Source organism: Enhydra lutris, unplaced genomic scaffold (genome assembly GCF_002288905.1).
Source record: "Enhydra lutris kenyoni isolate GAN:26980312 unplaced genomic scaffold, ASM228890v2 scaffoldscaffold10, whole genome shotgun sequence".
Classification (NCBI taxonomy): Eukaryota; Metazoa; Chordata; class Mammalia; order Carnivora; family Mustelidae; genus Enhydra; species Enhydra lutris.
Window position 1 is genome coordinate 44,117,178 of NW_019154094.1, and position 15,837 is coordinate 44,133,014.

General features: G+C 44.5%; 1 protein-coding gene across 1 annotated transcript in view; it reads right to left on the reverse strand.

Annotated features, from left to right (window-relative positions):
• The window catches only part of LOC111144259 (nuclear receptor subfamily 2 group C member 2), an 89,322-nt gene that overhangs the window by 18,360 nt on the left and 55,125 nt on the right, over positions 1-15,837 (reverse strand). Inside the window, exons 4-8 of the mRNA XM_022498485.1 lie at positions 7,468-7,668; positions 5,647-5,749; positions 3,059-3,238; positions 1,770-1,917; positions 928-1,021 (exon numbers count right to left, since the gene is read on the reverse strand). Coding sequence (XP_022354193.1) covers positions 928-1,021; positions 1,770-1,917; positions 3,059-3,238; positions 5,647-5,749; positions 7,468-7,668 — 726 coding nt within the window. The remainder of the gene's footprint in view (positions 1-927; positions 1,022-1,769; positions 1,918-3,058; positions 3,239-5,646; positions 5,750-7,467; positions 7,669-15,837) is intronic.

Below are 15,837 nucleotides of genomic sequence, written 5' to 3' on the forward strand. Positions count from 1 at the left end.
CCCCACTAGGCATCCATCCCTGTCCTGAGTGTCAACTTGACAGCAGCAAACCAGGTGTGATGGCCATGTCGCATGCAGCACTAGGGCCCAAAGACAGGAAGCTCAAGGTCCAGCCTCAGGACCACAGGATGGAGGGCCCTCACTGATGCCCTTCTTTCCCAAGACAGGCTGTTCTCACGTACTGAGTGGGTACAGCGATGTGCACGTGAATGGACTGGAAGGAAGCCTGTGGGTAGGGCCGCTCTGGCTCTCAAGGCAGTGAGCCGCTCCGCCAGCTGAGATGAGAGATATAATCCATTTTCTTGCCTGGATAAAACCCCTGTCCTTCGTTATCTTCATGGGGATTAGCCAGCTATCTCTCTCCTGGATTGACAAACACCTCTGTTCACAACATGTTAAATTCCCTATGGCTGATTTGTTCTTAGTTTTGCAATTGTCAGAATCCTGACTAAACTTCCTCCTGCAGATCAACTAATTAAAAAGAATGGGGTGGGGGTGGATAATGTAACACTGTGTGTCAACCATACGTCAATTAAAAAAAAAAAAAAGATGAACTAGGGGCTTTTGCAAAAGGCCATCTGAGGATAAGCAGCCAATTCCCCAGCACACCTGTAGTTTGCTAATGTGTGTACTGGGGTGGGGTGGGGGTGGTTATCGAGACGAAAGCCACTGAGTTTTCACCAAACTGAACTCTAGACCCTGACATGTAATAATGACTATAACCAGCCAGCCCTGAGTTTCTGAAAAACTGTCAACATTCCTAAAACAAACCATAGGATGGCTATATAAGAAGTAGTAAACAGAGATGCAAAAGGCCAAGCTAGCAAGGTAGTCTCAGAAGCCAAGAAGAACGGAGGGGCACACATTCAGAGAAGTAGTCTGCACTGCAACACAGAGGTGGAGGAGAGAGTAAGTAGAGAACATCACCTTGGAATCCGTGGCCAGGAGAACTGTACCATCCTCACGTATCAGAGGCTGCTGGATGTTCACAAGCATCCCTGGATCAAGAAGACCTGTTTGTCTATTTAAGACATAAAGAAACCCAGAGTAGCTTCCAACATTTAACACACAGTATGATCACACTGCATTGCTCTGTCCCTTCTACAGCCGCAAAGCTGCCTGAATAGCAGAAAAGCTCTAACTTGACTCAGTTATCGAGTGACTGAACCATCACCCCTTCTCTCTAGAATGAGATGAGCACAAAGCTGGGCCTACAGCCTAAGACAGGATGCCACACAGATACACATCCCCTTGGCTTCCACGCTGACCACAGACTGTAGCCGCTTTGTTAAATAAAGCCAATGTGATCTTCAGAATATCACCAAGAATCCTCAACTCTAGTTCTCGCTAGGATACAGTTTGGATTTCTTGTTTTCCCTTTCTGTAATGAAGTTCAATAGATTACATGGAAAAAAAAAAAAAAACATAGACGTCAACTTGTGTTAACTCTTCACATTATTTGGGACTACCCTGGGACTTGGGCCTTTTGTCTATACTGCAGAAAAACCCCATCTTGAATTGCAGAGCAACATATGAATAACTACAGGACACAACCTGAGACCCCCAGGCAGGAGAAAAACCCCATCTTCAGGTTAGTCCACAGGTATGACTGGAGCAGCTCCGAAAAGGGTGGGATGAAGCAAGACAAGGCTGAAGGCTGGGACAGTGGGGAGGGAGCCACATAAGCTCCTTCCAAGGAACATCCAGGCCTCCTCTGATCAGCTCAAAGGCTGATGGTAGTGTTGCCCTTTGTCAAAACAGAGACTGACCTTGCTCCATCTTTATCTGCCACAAACGTGGGAGTGGCTATCAGAGGACTTCTCAGGTCCTTCCGGATATAGATTTTCTCAGTTGAAGCAGCACAATTGCTTGGTTTCTCCCGTTGTACATCAAAGGGCTTCCGTTCACTCTGCACAGCTTAAATCACAACATAAATATTCACGTTTAGATGAAGAAGTCATTACAAATTACATCCTTCATAGTAAAGTCTTCCTTAGTAAGTCTGCTACTATAGGGATGATAAGCTCTGGTGCTAGACACATCCAGCTCAATTTTCAGAGGGCTTTTTAGCCAAAGGGAAGAAAAGCTCAAAGCCAAACAAGGCCGCTCGAAGTCTAAAGAGTGCAAACTCACTGCCTGCTAAGAAACTTCAGCATGGCCTTGTGGGGGGTCCACACGGAGCCCTCCGGGTTTTCACTTTTTGCTGCTCACAAAAGGCACTTTCCAGGAAGGGAAATCTTTACCCATCCTTTTTTTTTTTTTTTTTTTTTTTAAAGATTTTATTTATTTATTTGAGAGAGACAGTGAGAGAGAGCATGAAAGGAGAGAAGGTCAGAGGGAGAAGCAGACTCCCCGTGGAGCTGGAAGCCCGATGCGGGACTCGATCCCTGGATTCTGGGATCATGACCTGAGCTGAAGGCAGTTGCTTAACCAACTGAGCCACCCAGGTGCCCGTCTTTACCCATCTTTAAGTGGGCCCTTAACAGAGAGCTTGTCCAGGGCCACGTGTCATAGAGAACCATTCTAATGTTCAACTCAAGCCTGCATGGCTTCTGCAAATTGTTTAATGGGGTGTCAACTTTCTGTAACACTAGCAGTCTGTCCCTCCAGCAATCTGGTCCGAGAGAGCTACATGGGCCAGAAACAACTGAAGGAAATAAAGATCTTTTTAAAAAGAAAGATAGTATGAACCCCAGATCCAATATGTAAGAAAGCTAAGGGTCCTTTTTAGACAAGGACGCTGTGGCTGAGAGAGGTGCCATATCTTCCCCACGCCTCACAGCTCCGAAGTGGCAGAGCTGGGGTTTGATACTCCAAAGCCTGTGTTCACCCCACTGCGCTGAGCTGCACGCCGAGTTATCTGGGGGAGGCTTCCATACACATCATGGGGAATGGCCAATCGCAGCAGCATGGGTGCTGGACCACCTAGCTGACCGAGAAGGGAAACAACAGGAAGCCTCAGTGGATATTTTCCTCTTAGAGTATTTTAAAGCCAGGTATAGAAATCTCGCTTCCTCCAACTAGCTAACTCAAGTGGCTTGCTCACACAGTTACTCACATTCCATCTTCATGCCCATCTCTAAGCATTTCTTCAGCCGGCAAAACTGACAGCGGTTCCGGTGGTGTTTGTTTATGATACAGTCTTGGTTGCTCCGGCAGCTATAGGTCAGATTTTTCCTTACACTCCTTTTGAAGAAACCTTTGCAACCTTCACAACTAACAGCCCCATAGTGACGGCCTAAAAGGAGAAAGTGTGTGTGAAACAAATCACCAAGAGAAGAGGTGGTCCATCAAAGGCCCGTTTCTAAGGGAAGGCCATCAAAGTGACCACGGCATGGTATCCGGTGCGGGCAGCCATGGGACAACCACAAGCCTGGGCATGAAGCACGGCACTTAGGTGTTCCCCTAATTTTCCTATAATCTTTAAAGTAGCCCTGTGACATCATGATAGAAAAACAGAAGCTCCGATAGGTTACATGACAGCTGGTAAACAGCATGGCCTTAATGCTTTCAGTACACAGAGGACCTAACATGCAGCAGGAGCTCCCGGAGGATGGCTGAGCTGTACTGCCTGCCATGCACACCTGGTCCTGGCCCCACAGAGCCGGCCTCCTGAAGCCTCCCAGTGCTCCTATCCCACCAATGGTGGCATGTAGCAGAAGCATGCGTGTGCTGTTCAAGCACCCAGGGTCCGACTCCTCCCTTTACTCTCTTGGTGTGAATCAGGTCTTGGGCCCTAGAGCTACCCTGGGGGAAGCGCGGGGGCTGTGGTTATGTAGCCCCAAGGTGAGGGAAGGGTACATGCCGTGTGGCTCACTTTGGTTAGGTATTCAGACTCTTGGAAACACAGTTCTAGAAATACATTTATTACATACAGTTCTTTTTTCCTAATCTGTACTTTGGTGTCTCTAACTTCTAATGACCAATGACATTAAAAAGAGCCCCCTACCCCAGGGCACCCTCCCAAATACACCAAGTGCTTCCACACGCATCACCCCTCCTTTGTTCCCAGCTGGCAAAGAAACATGGATAAGCTCTCCTGGTTTGATCTTCCGTAACCCAATATCATAGCTACATTGCTAAGAAATGTTTCACTGGATCATCACTGATGGCAGCTACTGCACGTCCCACTGTCCTGAACTCTAGCATGGAGAGCCATTCCCCAAGTATGTACTTGGAGGGTCTCAATTTTGTGTCTTGAAGAGTAGTACTAAAATTGCTGCATAGACATCATTTTTCCTTCCTTGCAGTGTATTTCCTTAGCCTCTCTAGACCTTAGAGGAACATCTAATATCTGGAGACTGTGGCACTATAAGCCATTCCTTTAAGCCCAGAAGGGGACTGACAAATGGGGAAGCCAAGCAGATTCTGTGGCCTCATTCTTATGTCTATGCTTCATTCATTTGTTTAAAAGTTTGCAGAGTGCCTGTCCTGGCTGAGCAAGAAGCTAGGATATAGAGATGGAGGGGTCAGGCATGTTCTTGCTCTCACAAGAAGAGCCCATTCTGGTGCGGAAGTTGGGCCTGGAACAATCAATTGTAAGAGAATGTAACAAATGCCAGAGCCGTCTACACAAAGGACGACAAGGACACAGGCAGCACTTGCTTCAGAGAAGGGGTGGAATGGGCTGGGTTTTGCCTTGTTCAAGATAGGAGTGGGAACAGAGGCAGGGCACCATGGCACAGCAAATGGTACCATGAGCTAGGAGGGGGCTAGAGCTTCTGACTTCTATGGATGTTTGTCTGGGCTGTCCTCCTAATATGCTTGGTCCAACCTTCTGTTTGTTTTAACCAGGACCACAAAGTGTCCAAAGTTCCTGGGAATTCTGTGACTACAGAATAAAGCTGAACTAATTACAAAACTCAGTCCTGTTCACACAGTACAGCTGGAAGAGCATCTTATTAAATCCTTCTCCACCCTGTGCTCATTTCGGTAGCACATACACTAAATACTTCTCCATCCTTCGTGCCCGTCTCACCTTCTATAGCTCCCTGGCATTAGCAGGCTGAAGTCTGAACTTCTGGGACAAACATCTTCTCCAGTCTCCTTTCACTCACATCCTAATCACAGAAGTCCAGGAGCTCTTCCCCAAAGACACACCATGGGTGTGGACAGTAAATTCACCAGGCCCTGGCTCCACCAACCGGAACGCCCTTCTGCTCATATTCAACCTCCAAGCCTCACAGAATGTGACTGCCGCTGGGGGACCTTGCCTGACCCTGAGGCTCCAGCCAGGATCTCATGCTCTCACCTCCTTTATTACAGTAGTTACCACACTGGGTTATAGTGAGCGGATGATAAAGAAAGTTAGGATGAAGAAGAGACAGATAACACATGTTGTGAAATAGCAAAGCACTGTGTTAATACTACCCCCAAAGAAATGACTGCTTTCTTGGTAGTACGGAAATATTTGACACATAGCCCAGATTTATAAGTCACAGAAACAGTGTCTTGACTCCTCCTTTTGATTCTAATAATCTGACAAACAGGTTTGCTTATTTGTATGACTATCCTGCTCAGAAAAGTGGAGTTCATGTTTTAAAACCTATAAATCTACAGAAAAAGTTCTCTAATAATCCTCCAACCTCTATTTGGTTCATGATATTGGACCATAATGTGTGCCTACCAAAACCTAAGGTTACTTACCAGAGGCTTTGTCGCCACAGACCACACAGTATTCTACTACCTGCGGCCGCTGGACGTCGGCCTTACCCAGCAAGCGCTCCACAGAAGCAGAGTCCGTGACAATCTAAGAAGAATCCGGAAACAAGTGAAGCGCTATTAAAAACCAGATCATAAAAAAAACTAACATTTAACTATAAATTCCTAATCTTGAGTTTCTAAGCAGGAAAACCCTGGGCAGAACTGGGAAAATCATACTTGACAACTTAGTGACATTAAGAATGGCCCTGTTGCTCCCCAAGACTGCACCCCTTCAGTGGTGATGATAGTGGGGGGGCATATGTGTCCAAGGTTAGGCACTGGTTTTCACTCACATACTCTCCCATCTGGGTAGCATAACCCGGATGTCCAGGATGGGGGGCCATGTGGAGAATCACATGCAGTGCTCTGACATGACTGTACCGCAGATCTTTCTGGCTCCTTCTCTATTCCCACGAAACAGCTTGGAATGCATGCAAAGAGGTATATTTGGCAGAGAAATAATCAAGCTTTATTAATTAATATACTAGGTCTCTCCTTGAGGCAGCTGGGAGTAGAAAGACTAGAAACAGGCGACCTCTGAAACCTGTTATTTCTCCTTCACTTGCAGGTGACTTTCTAGGTGACAGTGTTATTCACCTGGAAGAATACTGTAACTGCCACAAATATAAGAAAGTGAAAAATTGCTGTTTAAATAATGTACCAACAAGAACCCTCATGGTTATTGCTGTGTGATGGGAATATATATAGAAATTACTGTGTAAAATGATCTCTTATAAAACATGCAACAAAATCAACAGCCACCTTCTCATGAACAAGAAGTCTAAAAAAGCAGGGAGCAACTTTAATTTCAGTTAATCAGAATGTACTCTGGGAAAGGAGGCAGTATTTACTAACTACATTATGAAGAGTCTCAGCAGTGCAGTTCTGAAAGCTGAACATCACTTGTGTTCTGAAGCCAGTTCTATCAGAAGAAAAAAAATCCTTCCCTTATTTTTCTCCATAGTAGAAAGTCCCTCCCCACTCAAAACACATGGATTCTTAGCAGCATTATTCACAAGAGCCAAAAGGTAGAAGCACCTCAAACATCCAACAACAGATGACTACATAAATAAAGTGTGGTCTATACATACAATGGAGTATTATTTAGCCTTAAAAAAGAAGGAAATTCTGACATAGGCTACAAGATGGATGAACCTTGAGGACATTATGCTCAGTGAAATAAACCAACTGCAAAAGAAAAAATATTGTAGGACTCCGCTTATGTGAGGTCCCTAGTATAACCAAAGTCATAAAGACAGAAAGTAGGATGATGGCTGCCAGGGTTGGGGGAAAGGAGAGACCCAGAGTTCACAGGCGCAAGTAAGGACAGAATGAAGAGCTAGGACCATGCTTGACGACCTGGAAAAGATGAAGTGAGATTTAGGAACAAGTCAGTCCCCATCTGGCTGTGGCGAGCCCTAGGTGGGACCCTAAAATATCAGGGGCCAAGAACTGCCACCGTCCAGCCTTAGGTTAGTTAGAGCATTCTCCAGTGGCTTTAGTACCAGCTTGCTCAGGCCAGTGTCCCGTGGGCCACCGACTGTCCTGGCTCAACTTCCACCCCATCTGAGCACTGCAGCTTGCTGCCTCCTGGGCCTTGCCACTCACTTGCTGGTTTTTTACTTTAGCCAAAGCAGCAACCTGACACACTTGTAGGTCCTCGAAGGATCTTCTAGAGATGGAAGTGGCCTTCAAGGCAGAGGAGGAGTCAGAAACAAGTTTGGCAGCAGAAGTGCTGAAACAAATGCCTGTCAACAGCCTTACCTGGATCCTGCCAGGGACGAGATTGTCCGAGGTGGTGAATATGAGCTGCTTGGCACTGGATGTCTCCGGGGAAGCCAGGATCACCTTCCCAGTTCCAGCTCCATCTGGGCTGGTCAGGATGAACTGCTGCTTGGGGGATCCGGAGGCGTCCACTGCGGTGACTATCTGGATCTTCTGTCCTGTCTGCTGGTCTGTCACAATCTACAAGACACAACATGGAGGCTGCTCTCACGGAGTATCATGTGACTCATGTACTTGCAGGTGCTGCTCAGAGTGGTGACTGCCCAACGCCGTCCTGGAGTCAATGCTGGTCCAAGATGTAGTTTCACCAGTGCATGGTGAAATGAGAAAAATGAAACACAATCGTGAGCTTTTCAGGAACCAATTTTCATGGAGCTAATTTTATTTTAGGATGATATTGTTCCTACTATTTTTAATTAAAATGTCCTTAGGGGCAGTGGTGGGGTCCTAGATGAAGGTGGTCAAAAGATACAAACTTTCCGTTTTAAGATAAAAAAGGGTACTGGGATGTGATGTACAGCATGGCGACTGTAGCCAACTCTGCTGTGGTGCATCCGAAAGTTGTGAAGAAGGTAGATCTTAAGAGTTCTCATCACAAGGAATAAGCCATTTTTTTCTTTTCTTTTTTTTTTAAAATCTATATGAGATGATGGATGTTAACTAAACTTACAGTGGCCATCATTTCATAATATAGGTAAGTCATTAGGCTGTACATCTTGAACTTATACAGTGTTGTGTGTCAATTATATCTCAGTAAAACTGGAAAAAGCAAAGCCCTTCTTTTACGAAATGGAGATAATAATAGTAGATAAGTTTAACTTAAAAAAAAAAAAAGAAAGAAAGAAAGAAAAAGCCTTGTCCCAGGCATAATAAAGTCCAGAGAAGTCATGACCCTGAGTCCTCCAGAGGCTCCCACCATTCACTGTTCAGGGGGCCAGCTGTCAGAGTCTGCCTCTTTCCAGAGTCCCTGCCTAACTGCATCAGTTACGATCGAAATAGTCGCTAAAGCAAGAAGGACTTGTCATTCCTGCTCAAGAAATTCTCTGAAGCTGTTCTACTCCCTGTCCTGCCTTCCTCGAGGCTGAGTGCCCAGCTTTGGAGCACTGCCCACCTTCTTCCTGGGGCACCAGCAGGCCCACACAGCAAACAGGATTTTGGGGGCTGCTGTGGGTGGGCCTTGGACAGGGGGAGAGGTACTACATCTCTGGCTGGAACTCCCTTTCCTCTACAATATTTACGGGCAGGTCTGGTATCCGTGCTACATCTTGATAGATGCTGACTTGTGACATAGCATTCCAAAGTTCAGAAAGCAAACTCACAAAGACTCTAGCACAACAGCTTTGCCAACTATCCAATATGGAAAACCAGACAATGCTGGTTGGTTCAAAAGAAAATGACAAAGATCCAATCACTTAATTATGTTTATTTAGAGTATCCACTATATGTCAAGCTCTGTTCTTTGTACTAGGGAGAGGGATATGAACACAACAGAGCTCCTACCTCGTGGAGTTAACCTTATATAGGGGGAAACAGACCATGAACACTGATACTGCAGAATATCAGTCATAGTACTATCATAAAGAAAACTAACAAGCAGAGTAAAGAGACAAAGCATGTCAAGGGGAAGGAGGAAGAAGGGCTGCTTTAGAAAGAAAGAGCTCTCTCACGGGGGTGATGTTGAGCAAAGACCTGGATGAAGCAAGAGAGGAAGCCATGCAAATATGTGGCAAAGTATGTTACAGGCTGAGGGCACAGCAAGTTCAAGACCAGAAAGAAGAGCAGACTGGGGACAGAAGATACACAAACAAATCCTAAGCTATAGTGGGGCATGAATTCCAGCATACCATCATTTGCTACTGAAAGGTCGAAAGATCTTGAAGGCTGAAGAAGAACAGATTTAGTGAATGAAAGGAAGTACCTTTCATTGTTACAACCTGTGGCATACATACCCAGCTTCCCCTGGAAAAGTAAAACATGAGACAAAGGGGCACCTGGGTGGCTCAGTGGGTTGGGCCTCTGCCTTTGGCTCAGGTCATGATCTCAGGGTCTTGGGATGGAGCCCCACATCAGGCTCTCTGCTCAGCAGGAAGCCTGCTTCCCCCTTTCTCTCTGCCTGCCTCTCTGCCTACTTGTGATCTCTGTCAAATAAATAAATAAAATCTCAAAAAAAAAAAAAAAACAAAAAACCACGAGACAGAAAACTTTATAAGAATTCTCTTTTAAAACTTTCCCACCCACTGCTGAACTGAAAGACTGCAGACAGGCTGGCTGACACACACACTTCTCTCAGCTGCCACAGAAGGCACTCTTTCCTTTGTTAAAAGAGAATAAGCAGGTCTTTGAAAGGCCCTTATACCTTGAGATCTGGGAGTAAAATGTCTGACTTCCTTTTCATGTCTATCAAAACGTATCTCCTTCCTAAATTACTTTCCCTGTTAAATAATGAAATGGTCATGTGATTTGAGAGGGTCTTCAGTCACCAGCTATAACAAAGGCAAGGCTAGTAGAAGTCCTTCACGTGTTCAGAGGTGACACACTCTGCACCTGAGTACACACAGTCACTGCCATGTCACCGCCTTTGATGCTATTCCCTAGGTCTCTTGGTCGAGGTACAGCAGGTATGGGGCTGGGGCAGGGGTGGGAGGTAGGACTGACTGGGTCTAGACAGGGACTAGTGGGGCTATATGTAACATATCATATGTAACAATCTGAGTGTGGCTCAGATTATTTTTTCTTTTTTCCCTTAAAGACTCAGGCTCACAGAAGCCAAGGGTGACCCTTAGGCAAACAAAGGCCTTGCTGACAAGTATCAGCAGACAGATACCTGTTTAATGAGACCAAGGAAACATCAAATTGAGGATGTATCCAGACTTATTAAATCTCCCATGGAGGGGTGGAGAAGAGGTGATGTTGGTAGAATCATGTCCCCTCAAAAAGATGGTTACATCTGATCAAGTTAAGATGAGTCCATACTAGATGAGGGTGGGTCCCAAATCCCGTGACTGGTGTCCTTACTAGCAGGCCTGTGATGACAGAAGCAGAGAGAAGTGTTGCGGCTGCAGGTAAAGAACACTGAGGACTTTTGGTCACTACCAAAAGCTAGGAAGGAAGGCACAGGGGGATACTTCCCTAGAACCCTACAGAGAGCATGCCCCAAGCAAATACCTGGATTTTGGGCTTCTGCAAGAAAATAAACTTCTGTTGTTTTAAGGCCCCAAGTTTGTGGTAATTTGTTAAGGCAGCCCTAGGAAATGAACGTAAGAAGCAAACTTTATTTAATCTCTTCACTTGGAACAAACGTTCATACTTTCTGCTTGCATGCCTTGTTTTCTCTGTGACTTTTTTTTTTTTTTTTTAAAGAGAAAGTGAGCAGGGAGGAGGAACAGAAGGAGAGGGAGAGAGAGAATCTTAAGTAGGCTCCATGTTTAGCACAGAGCCTGACACAGGGCTTAATCCATGACCCCTGAGACCATGACCTGAGCTAAGAATTGGGACATTTCACTGACTGAGCAACCCAGGTGCCCCTCTGTGACTCTTAAGGCCTTCCAAGCTTGCTGACACACAGTACTACTACAACTCGTTTTGAAAAGGTATTATTTGTTCCAATGTGACTGATATATTATGGAATATTCTGTGCATAATATAAATCTTGTGTTTATGCAGGATTTCTCCTGAGAAATAGCAGACACACAGAAAATGACAGGTGAGCAATATGGGAATAAGTAGCTCAGTGCACGAGGTGTTACAGCTTTCCCTGATTTCAGATCACTCACTCACCACAACTCCGGAGCTACAATCCTCTCACATTCCCTCCACAAGCAAGCTTCAGGTCTCTTTCAAGGAAAAGTGCCATATTTTTTGTCATTATTATGTATTTCTTAACCATTTAATGTATGTAAAACTGCAATTTAAATCAAATTAAATTCATACTTGCTTTTTAATGTGTCACCAACAATTTTTCAGTGTTATGCCACCAACCCCATATACCCCCATAAGCCCTGTAGTTTCCACTGCAGAATTTTGCACAGTATGGGAATTTTTAGGAAAAGGTATATCACATTATAGCACATTATAGCAGAGCTGACTACATACTCTACCGGCCTAAGGCCCTCCCTACTTCCACCCCAAAAACATCTTAATGTGACCTGACTTACTGCCATTCTCCTCCATGTTACCCACTCTCTGTTCCAGCCAAGCTGGGCTCATCATTCGTGTTGTAAAGGAGAGTCTGCAAATGGACAGCCTGAAGGCAAAAAACAGTCACTGTATAACTTTTGCTTGACCTCCCAGAGTTTAAAATTTAAAAAACTGGTTGTCAATACCTGAGGATAGAGTATTTACCATAAAAATCAGATTTACAGTTCTTGTGACAAGCTGGAAGCTGTCCCCACCCTGGCCCCAAGTTCCCCTGTGGTTATCAACTGGCTGTTTATGGCTGTCCCTTTGGACTGGGCACAGGCTCTCTGTTTGGCCCTAATTCCCACCCTGCCCACCTTCTCTACTGCCACTTGGTCCTGTAAACACAGGTCTGTGATCCTGAAATAGGGCTTTGCAGCTAGAGCTATGAATGGAATGCTCATTCTACTGCTTCCCAACTGGGTCACCGTGGAACAGGTACATGAGCTTTGTGAGGCTGTTTTCATATCTATAAAAAAAGGATTACTAAGAAAGTGAAATGATATGTTTGGAGGCAGCTGGTATAAGACCCAGAACATAAGAGGACCTCGATAAAAATATTTCCTGCTCTAAGCTCTCACATGCTTCTCTCCTCACTGGGAAGGCTTGTCTTACCACTTTCATCTCATCGAATCTCTCCCTCTGACTTGGGCTCACTCACTCACTCATTCATTCCTCAAATGCTTACAAAGGGTCTACTCTATGCTGGCCACTTTGCTAGATTACAGGCATTATGGAGATGGCTCCTGCTCTCATGAAGCTTCTATTTTAGTGGAAAAGTGGCAAAAAACAGAACAGCCAGTGAACAATTTGTGATAAGTGTTATAAGGGAAAAGATCCGGCTAGAGTAGGAGAAAGTAACACAAGCACTTAACTTTTTAGACAGAGAGATCAAGGAAGGCTTCTGTGTTAAGGTGGCATTTAACTAACACAGGTTTCAAGGCTAAGAAGGGAGTTAGAAAAAGGTTTAGGGAAAAGTGTATTCCAAGTAATGGGAAATGTTCTGGGATATGGAAAGTCCTAAGAGGAAGGAACTCTTAGAACTGACATCAGGCCTATGGACAATGAAGAGTGGTCCAGGAGCCTAGGGAGGGAGGTGGGCTGGCCCTGGTGGAACTCAGGATTTCTTCCAAGTACAACAGGAGCTATTCAGGGATTTTGCCCTCCTAAATAAGGGTCTTCAGGTTTCTTATGCTATTTTATGTCTATCTTATATACTATTCTATACAAACACATACATTTTTAAATATATAAATACATATAAAATTTGTCACACTGTCCCAAGTCAGTGTATATTAAAGCATAAGAAAGAACAACAGAAGAGATAATTAAAAGTAAAGGCAAAGAAACTCTGTTAAAAATTTTTTTGACCTATGCAAAAAGGTATATGAATCTTTTCTCAAATACAAATTTCCGTTCATGAATAGTCAGTGCTGCTCACAGGCAAAGATTAAACAAATATATTCTCCATTCAGCCTCACTAACTCAATCCCTAGAATGTTTATGTAGATAAAGTATTTGACAAAGCTTTCCTCTCCGAATAATACAAAACAGTGTTTTCTAAATACATTTAGGACTTGAAGTGAGGGAATAATGGACTTCGCATTTTAAACAGATATTCCTGGATGCTGGATGGAAAAAATATAGAACAAAAAAAGTGGAAGCTGAGAAACTGTTCGGATGTCCCTGGAAGAGCCAGGTGGGAGCTGAAGATGGGGGCTGTGGGTCTGGAGAGCAGAGGACCACTGCAGGATGCATACGGGAGGGAGAAGTAACAGCACATGCAGGTGGGTACAGAAGTGAGGAGTGAAGAATGAAGAGCCAATGACTATCGGGTTTCTAACCTGAACAATGAATGGCATGGTGGATGGAGCAAGGGTTGACAGGAATTCAGAGGTCTGTTTTTGGCCTGGCAAATATGAGATGCTAAGTAGATATGTCAAGTAAAATACCAGATAGATGAATGTGGAGCTCAAAGTATATTTCTGGTTTCAACTTCAATGTAAAGAGCTTAGAAGTTACCATTTCATCTTCACAACAAGAAAAAGCAAGATTGAGGCGCCTTGGTGGCTCATTCATTAAGCATCTGCCTCTGGCTCAGGTCATGATCCCATGAAGCCTGCTTCCCCCTCTCCCACTCCCTGAGCTTGTGTTCCCTCTCTCACTGTGTCTCTCTGTCAAATAAATAAATAAAATCTTTAAAAAAAAAAAAAAGGGCAAGATAAATGGAAAATCATCAACTTCCCTTGGACTTATCAGAGAACTTGAGTGTGCAGGGCAAATCCATCCCCAAATCTGGAGAGGTGGGTTCACAAAGTCTGAGATCTGCTTAGGTGGAACAGAAGTCAACCTGGAGGAACATTTTAAAGGTAATTACAATGAACTGCTGGAGACTTAGCAAAGATTAGAAGAAACTCTTGGGGGCCACAGTTTTAGGAGGGTCAGGGGCTTTAGAGCTAGGAATCCCATTTGGTTCTCAAGGTGAAGAAATGAGAAAGATTCCCTGGTGGCTTTGGTAGGGGAAGGGGAAGAATTTCTGTAAAATGAACTCAAGGGTTTCTTCTGTAAAATAAACACAGGCCTATTCTGCAGGGGAAAACACTTACTTGAGTCTTATCCCACCTGGGGAAAGGGCATTTCTTCACCTCCAGGCCCCTTGGACCTTTCTATCTTAGAGAAGGGGGTGGGCAGTAAGGGAAATCCATACACACTTGTGAAGATAAGAGCCTGCAATATGATTTATAAGAAATATATAACTGGTCATTCAGATGACAAAAACATTTTTCAGATATATTTGGTCTTCATCAACAGTTCCTAAAATGCTTTAAAGCCAAAAAAGTGAAACAATGCCTTGTTATTAATGAAGGTGACTTTTGGGACCCTTCCCAAGGGCAAGGACTAGTTGCCAGAAGGATCAACCATGTGATTAAAAGGTTGGAACTTTCAATATCCCCCCTCTCCCAGGGGCAGGGGTATGGGGGAGGGGCTGGAGGTTGAATCAGCCAGTTGTCAGTTACTTAATCAACCATGCCTCTGTAATAAAGCCTCCATAAAAACCTAAGTCAGCTTTTTGGCCCTTTACAGAGGGCTTCCATGCTTGGGGAACCAGAACGATTCCGTGTGTCACCAAGCTGGCCCCAAGTTTCATGAGGACAGAAACTCCCTTGTTTGGCATCTTGCCCAAGGTATTTTCATCTGGCTAGTGATCTGTATCCTTTAACAAACTGGTAAACATGAGTAAGTGCTTCCCTGAATTCTGTGAGCTGCTATAGCAAATTAGTTGAACCTAAGAAGGTCATTGGAACCTCCAGTCTGTCACTGGTTGGTCAGAAGCTCAGCTAATAACCTGGGACTTGTGACTGGTGTCTGAGGTGAGAGTAGAGGTCAGTCTTACAGGGCTGAATTACTAGTCTGTAGAATCTAATGCTATCTCCATGCTGACAGTGTCAGAATTGCTTAGTGTTGTATATGTGGGACCCCCTCCAGCCCCACCCCAAAATTGGAACTGGGTCCTGGAACTCTTATACCTATAAGCCCAGGGATACAGGTCCACTAAATACTGAGACTTCATCATATGGTGATTGAATGCTTTCCTTCCATGACACTTTACCACCCCACCAACAGGGCTCCAGTGTAACAGTAGATTACAGCTCCAAGAGCTTCAAGACACACACTCTCTGAGGAGGAATATCCAAGAAGCCCAAAGTCAGGAGGAGAGACGGAGACAAAGACACCAGAGGAACCTGAAGCCTCTGGACCTACAGCCACAGCAAACGTCACACACAGTTCAACCCTAGCCAGATTAACATAAATCCTCATAGCAGAGGCTTATTTACTTTAGTTCTTATTATCTAACAGCAGATACTGTCTGTTTTAAAAAGAATATGTGCAAGAGATGTCAAAAGGCAAGAAAAACACAATCAGAAGAGACAAAACAAGCATCAGAATCAGACTCCAAAAGGACAAAAATCTTGGAATGACCGAACAAGAAACTTAAAATAGAAAGATCAATATGTTAAGGTCTCTAGAGGAAAAAGTACAACATGCAAGAACAGATGAGAAATGTAAGAAGATGGAAATTCTCAGGAAGCAGGAAATGCTGGAAATAAAAAATACTGTAACAGAAATGAAGAATGCCTTGATGGACTGGTCAATACACTGGATACAACAAAG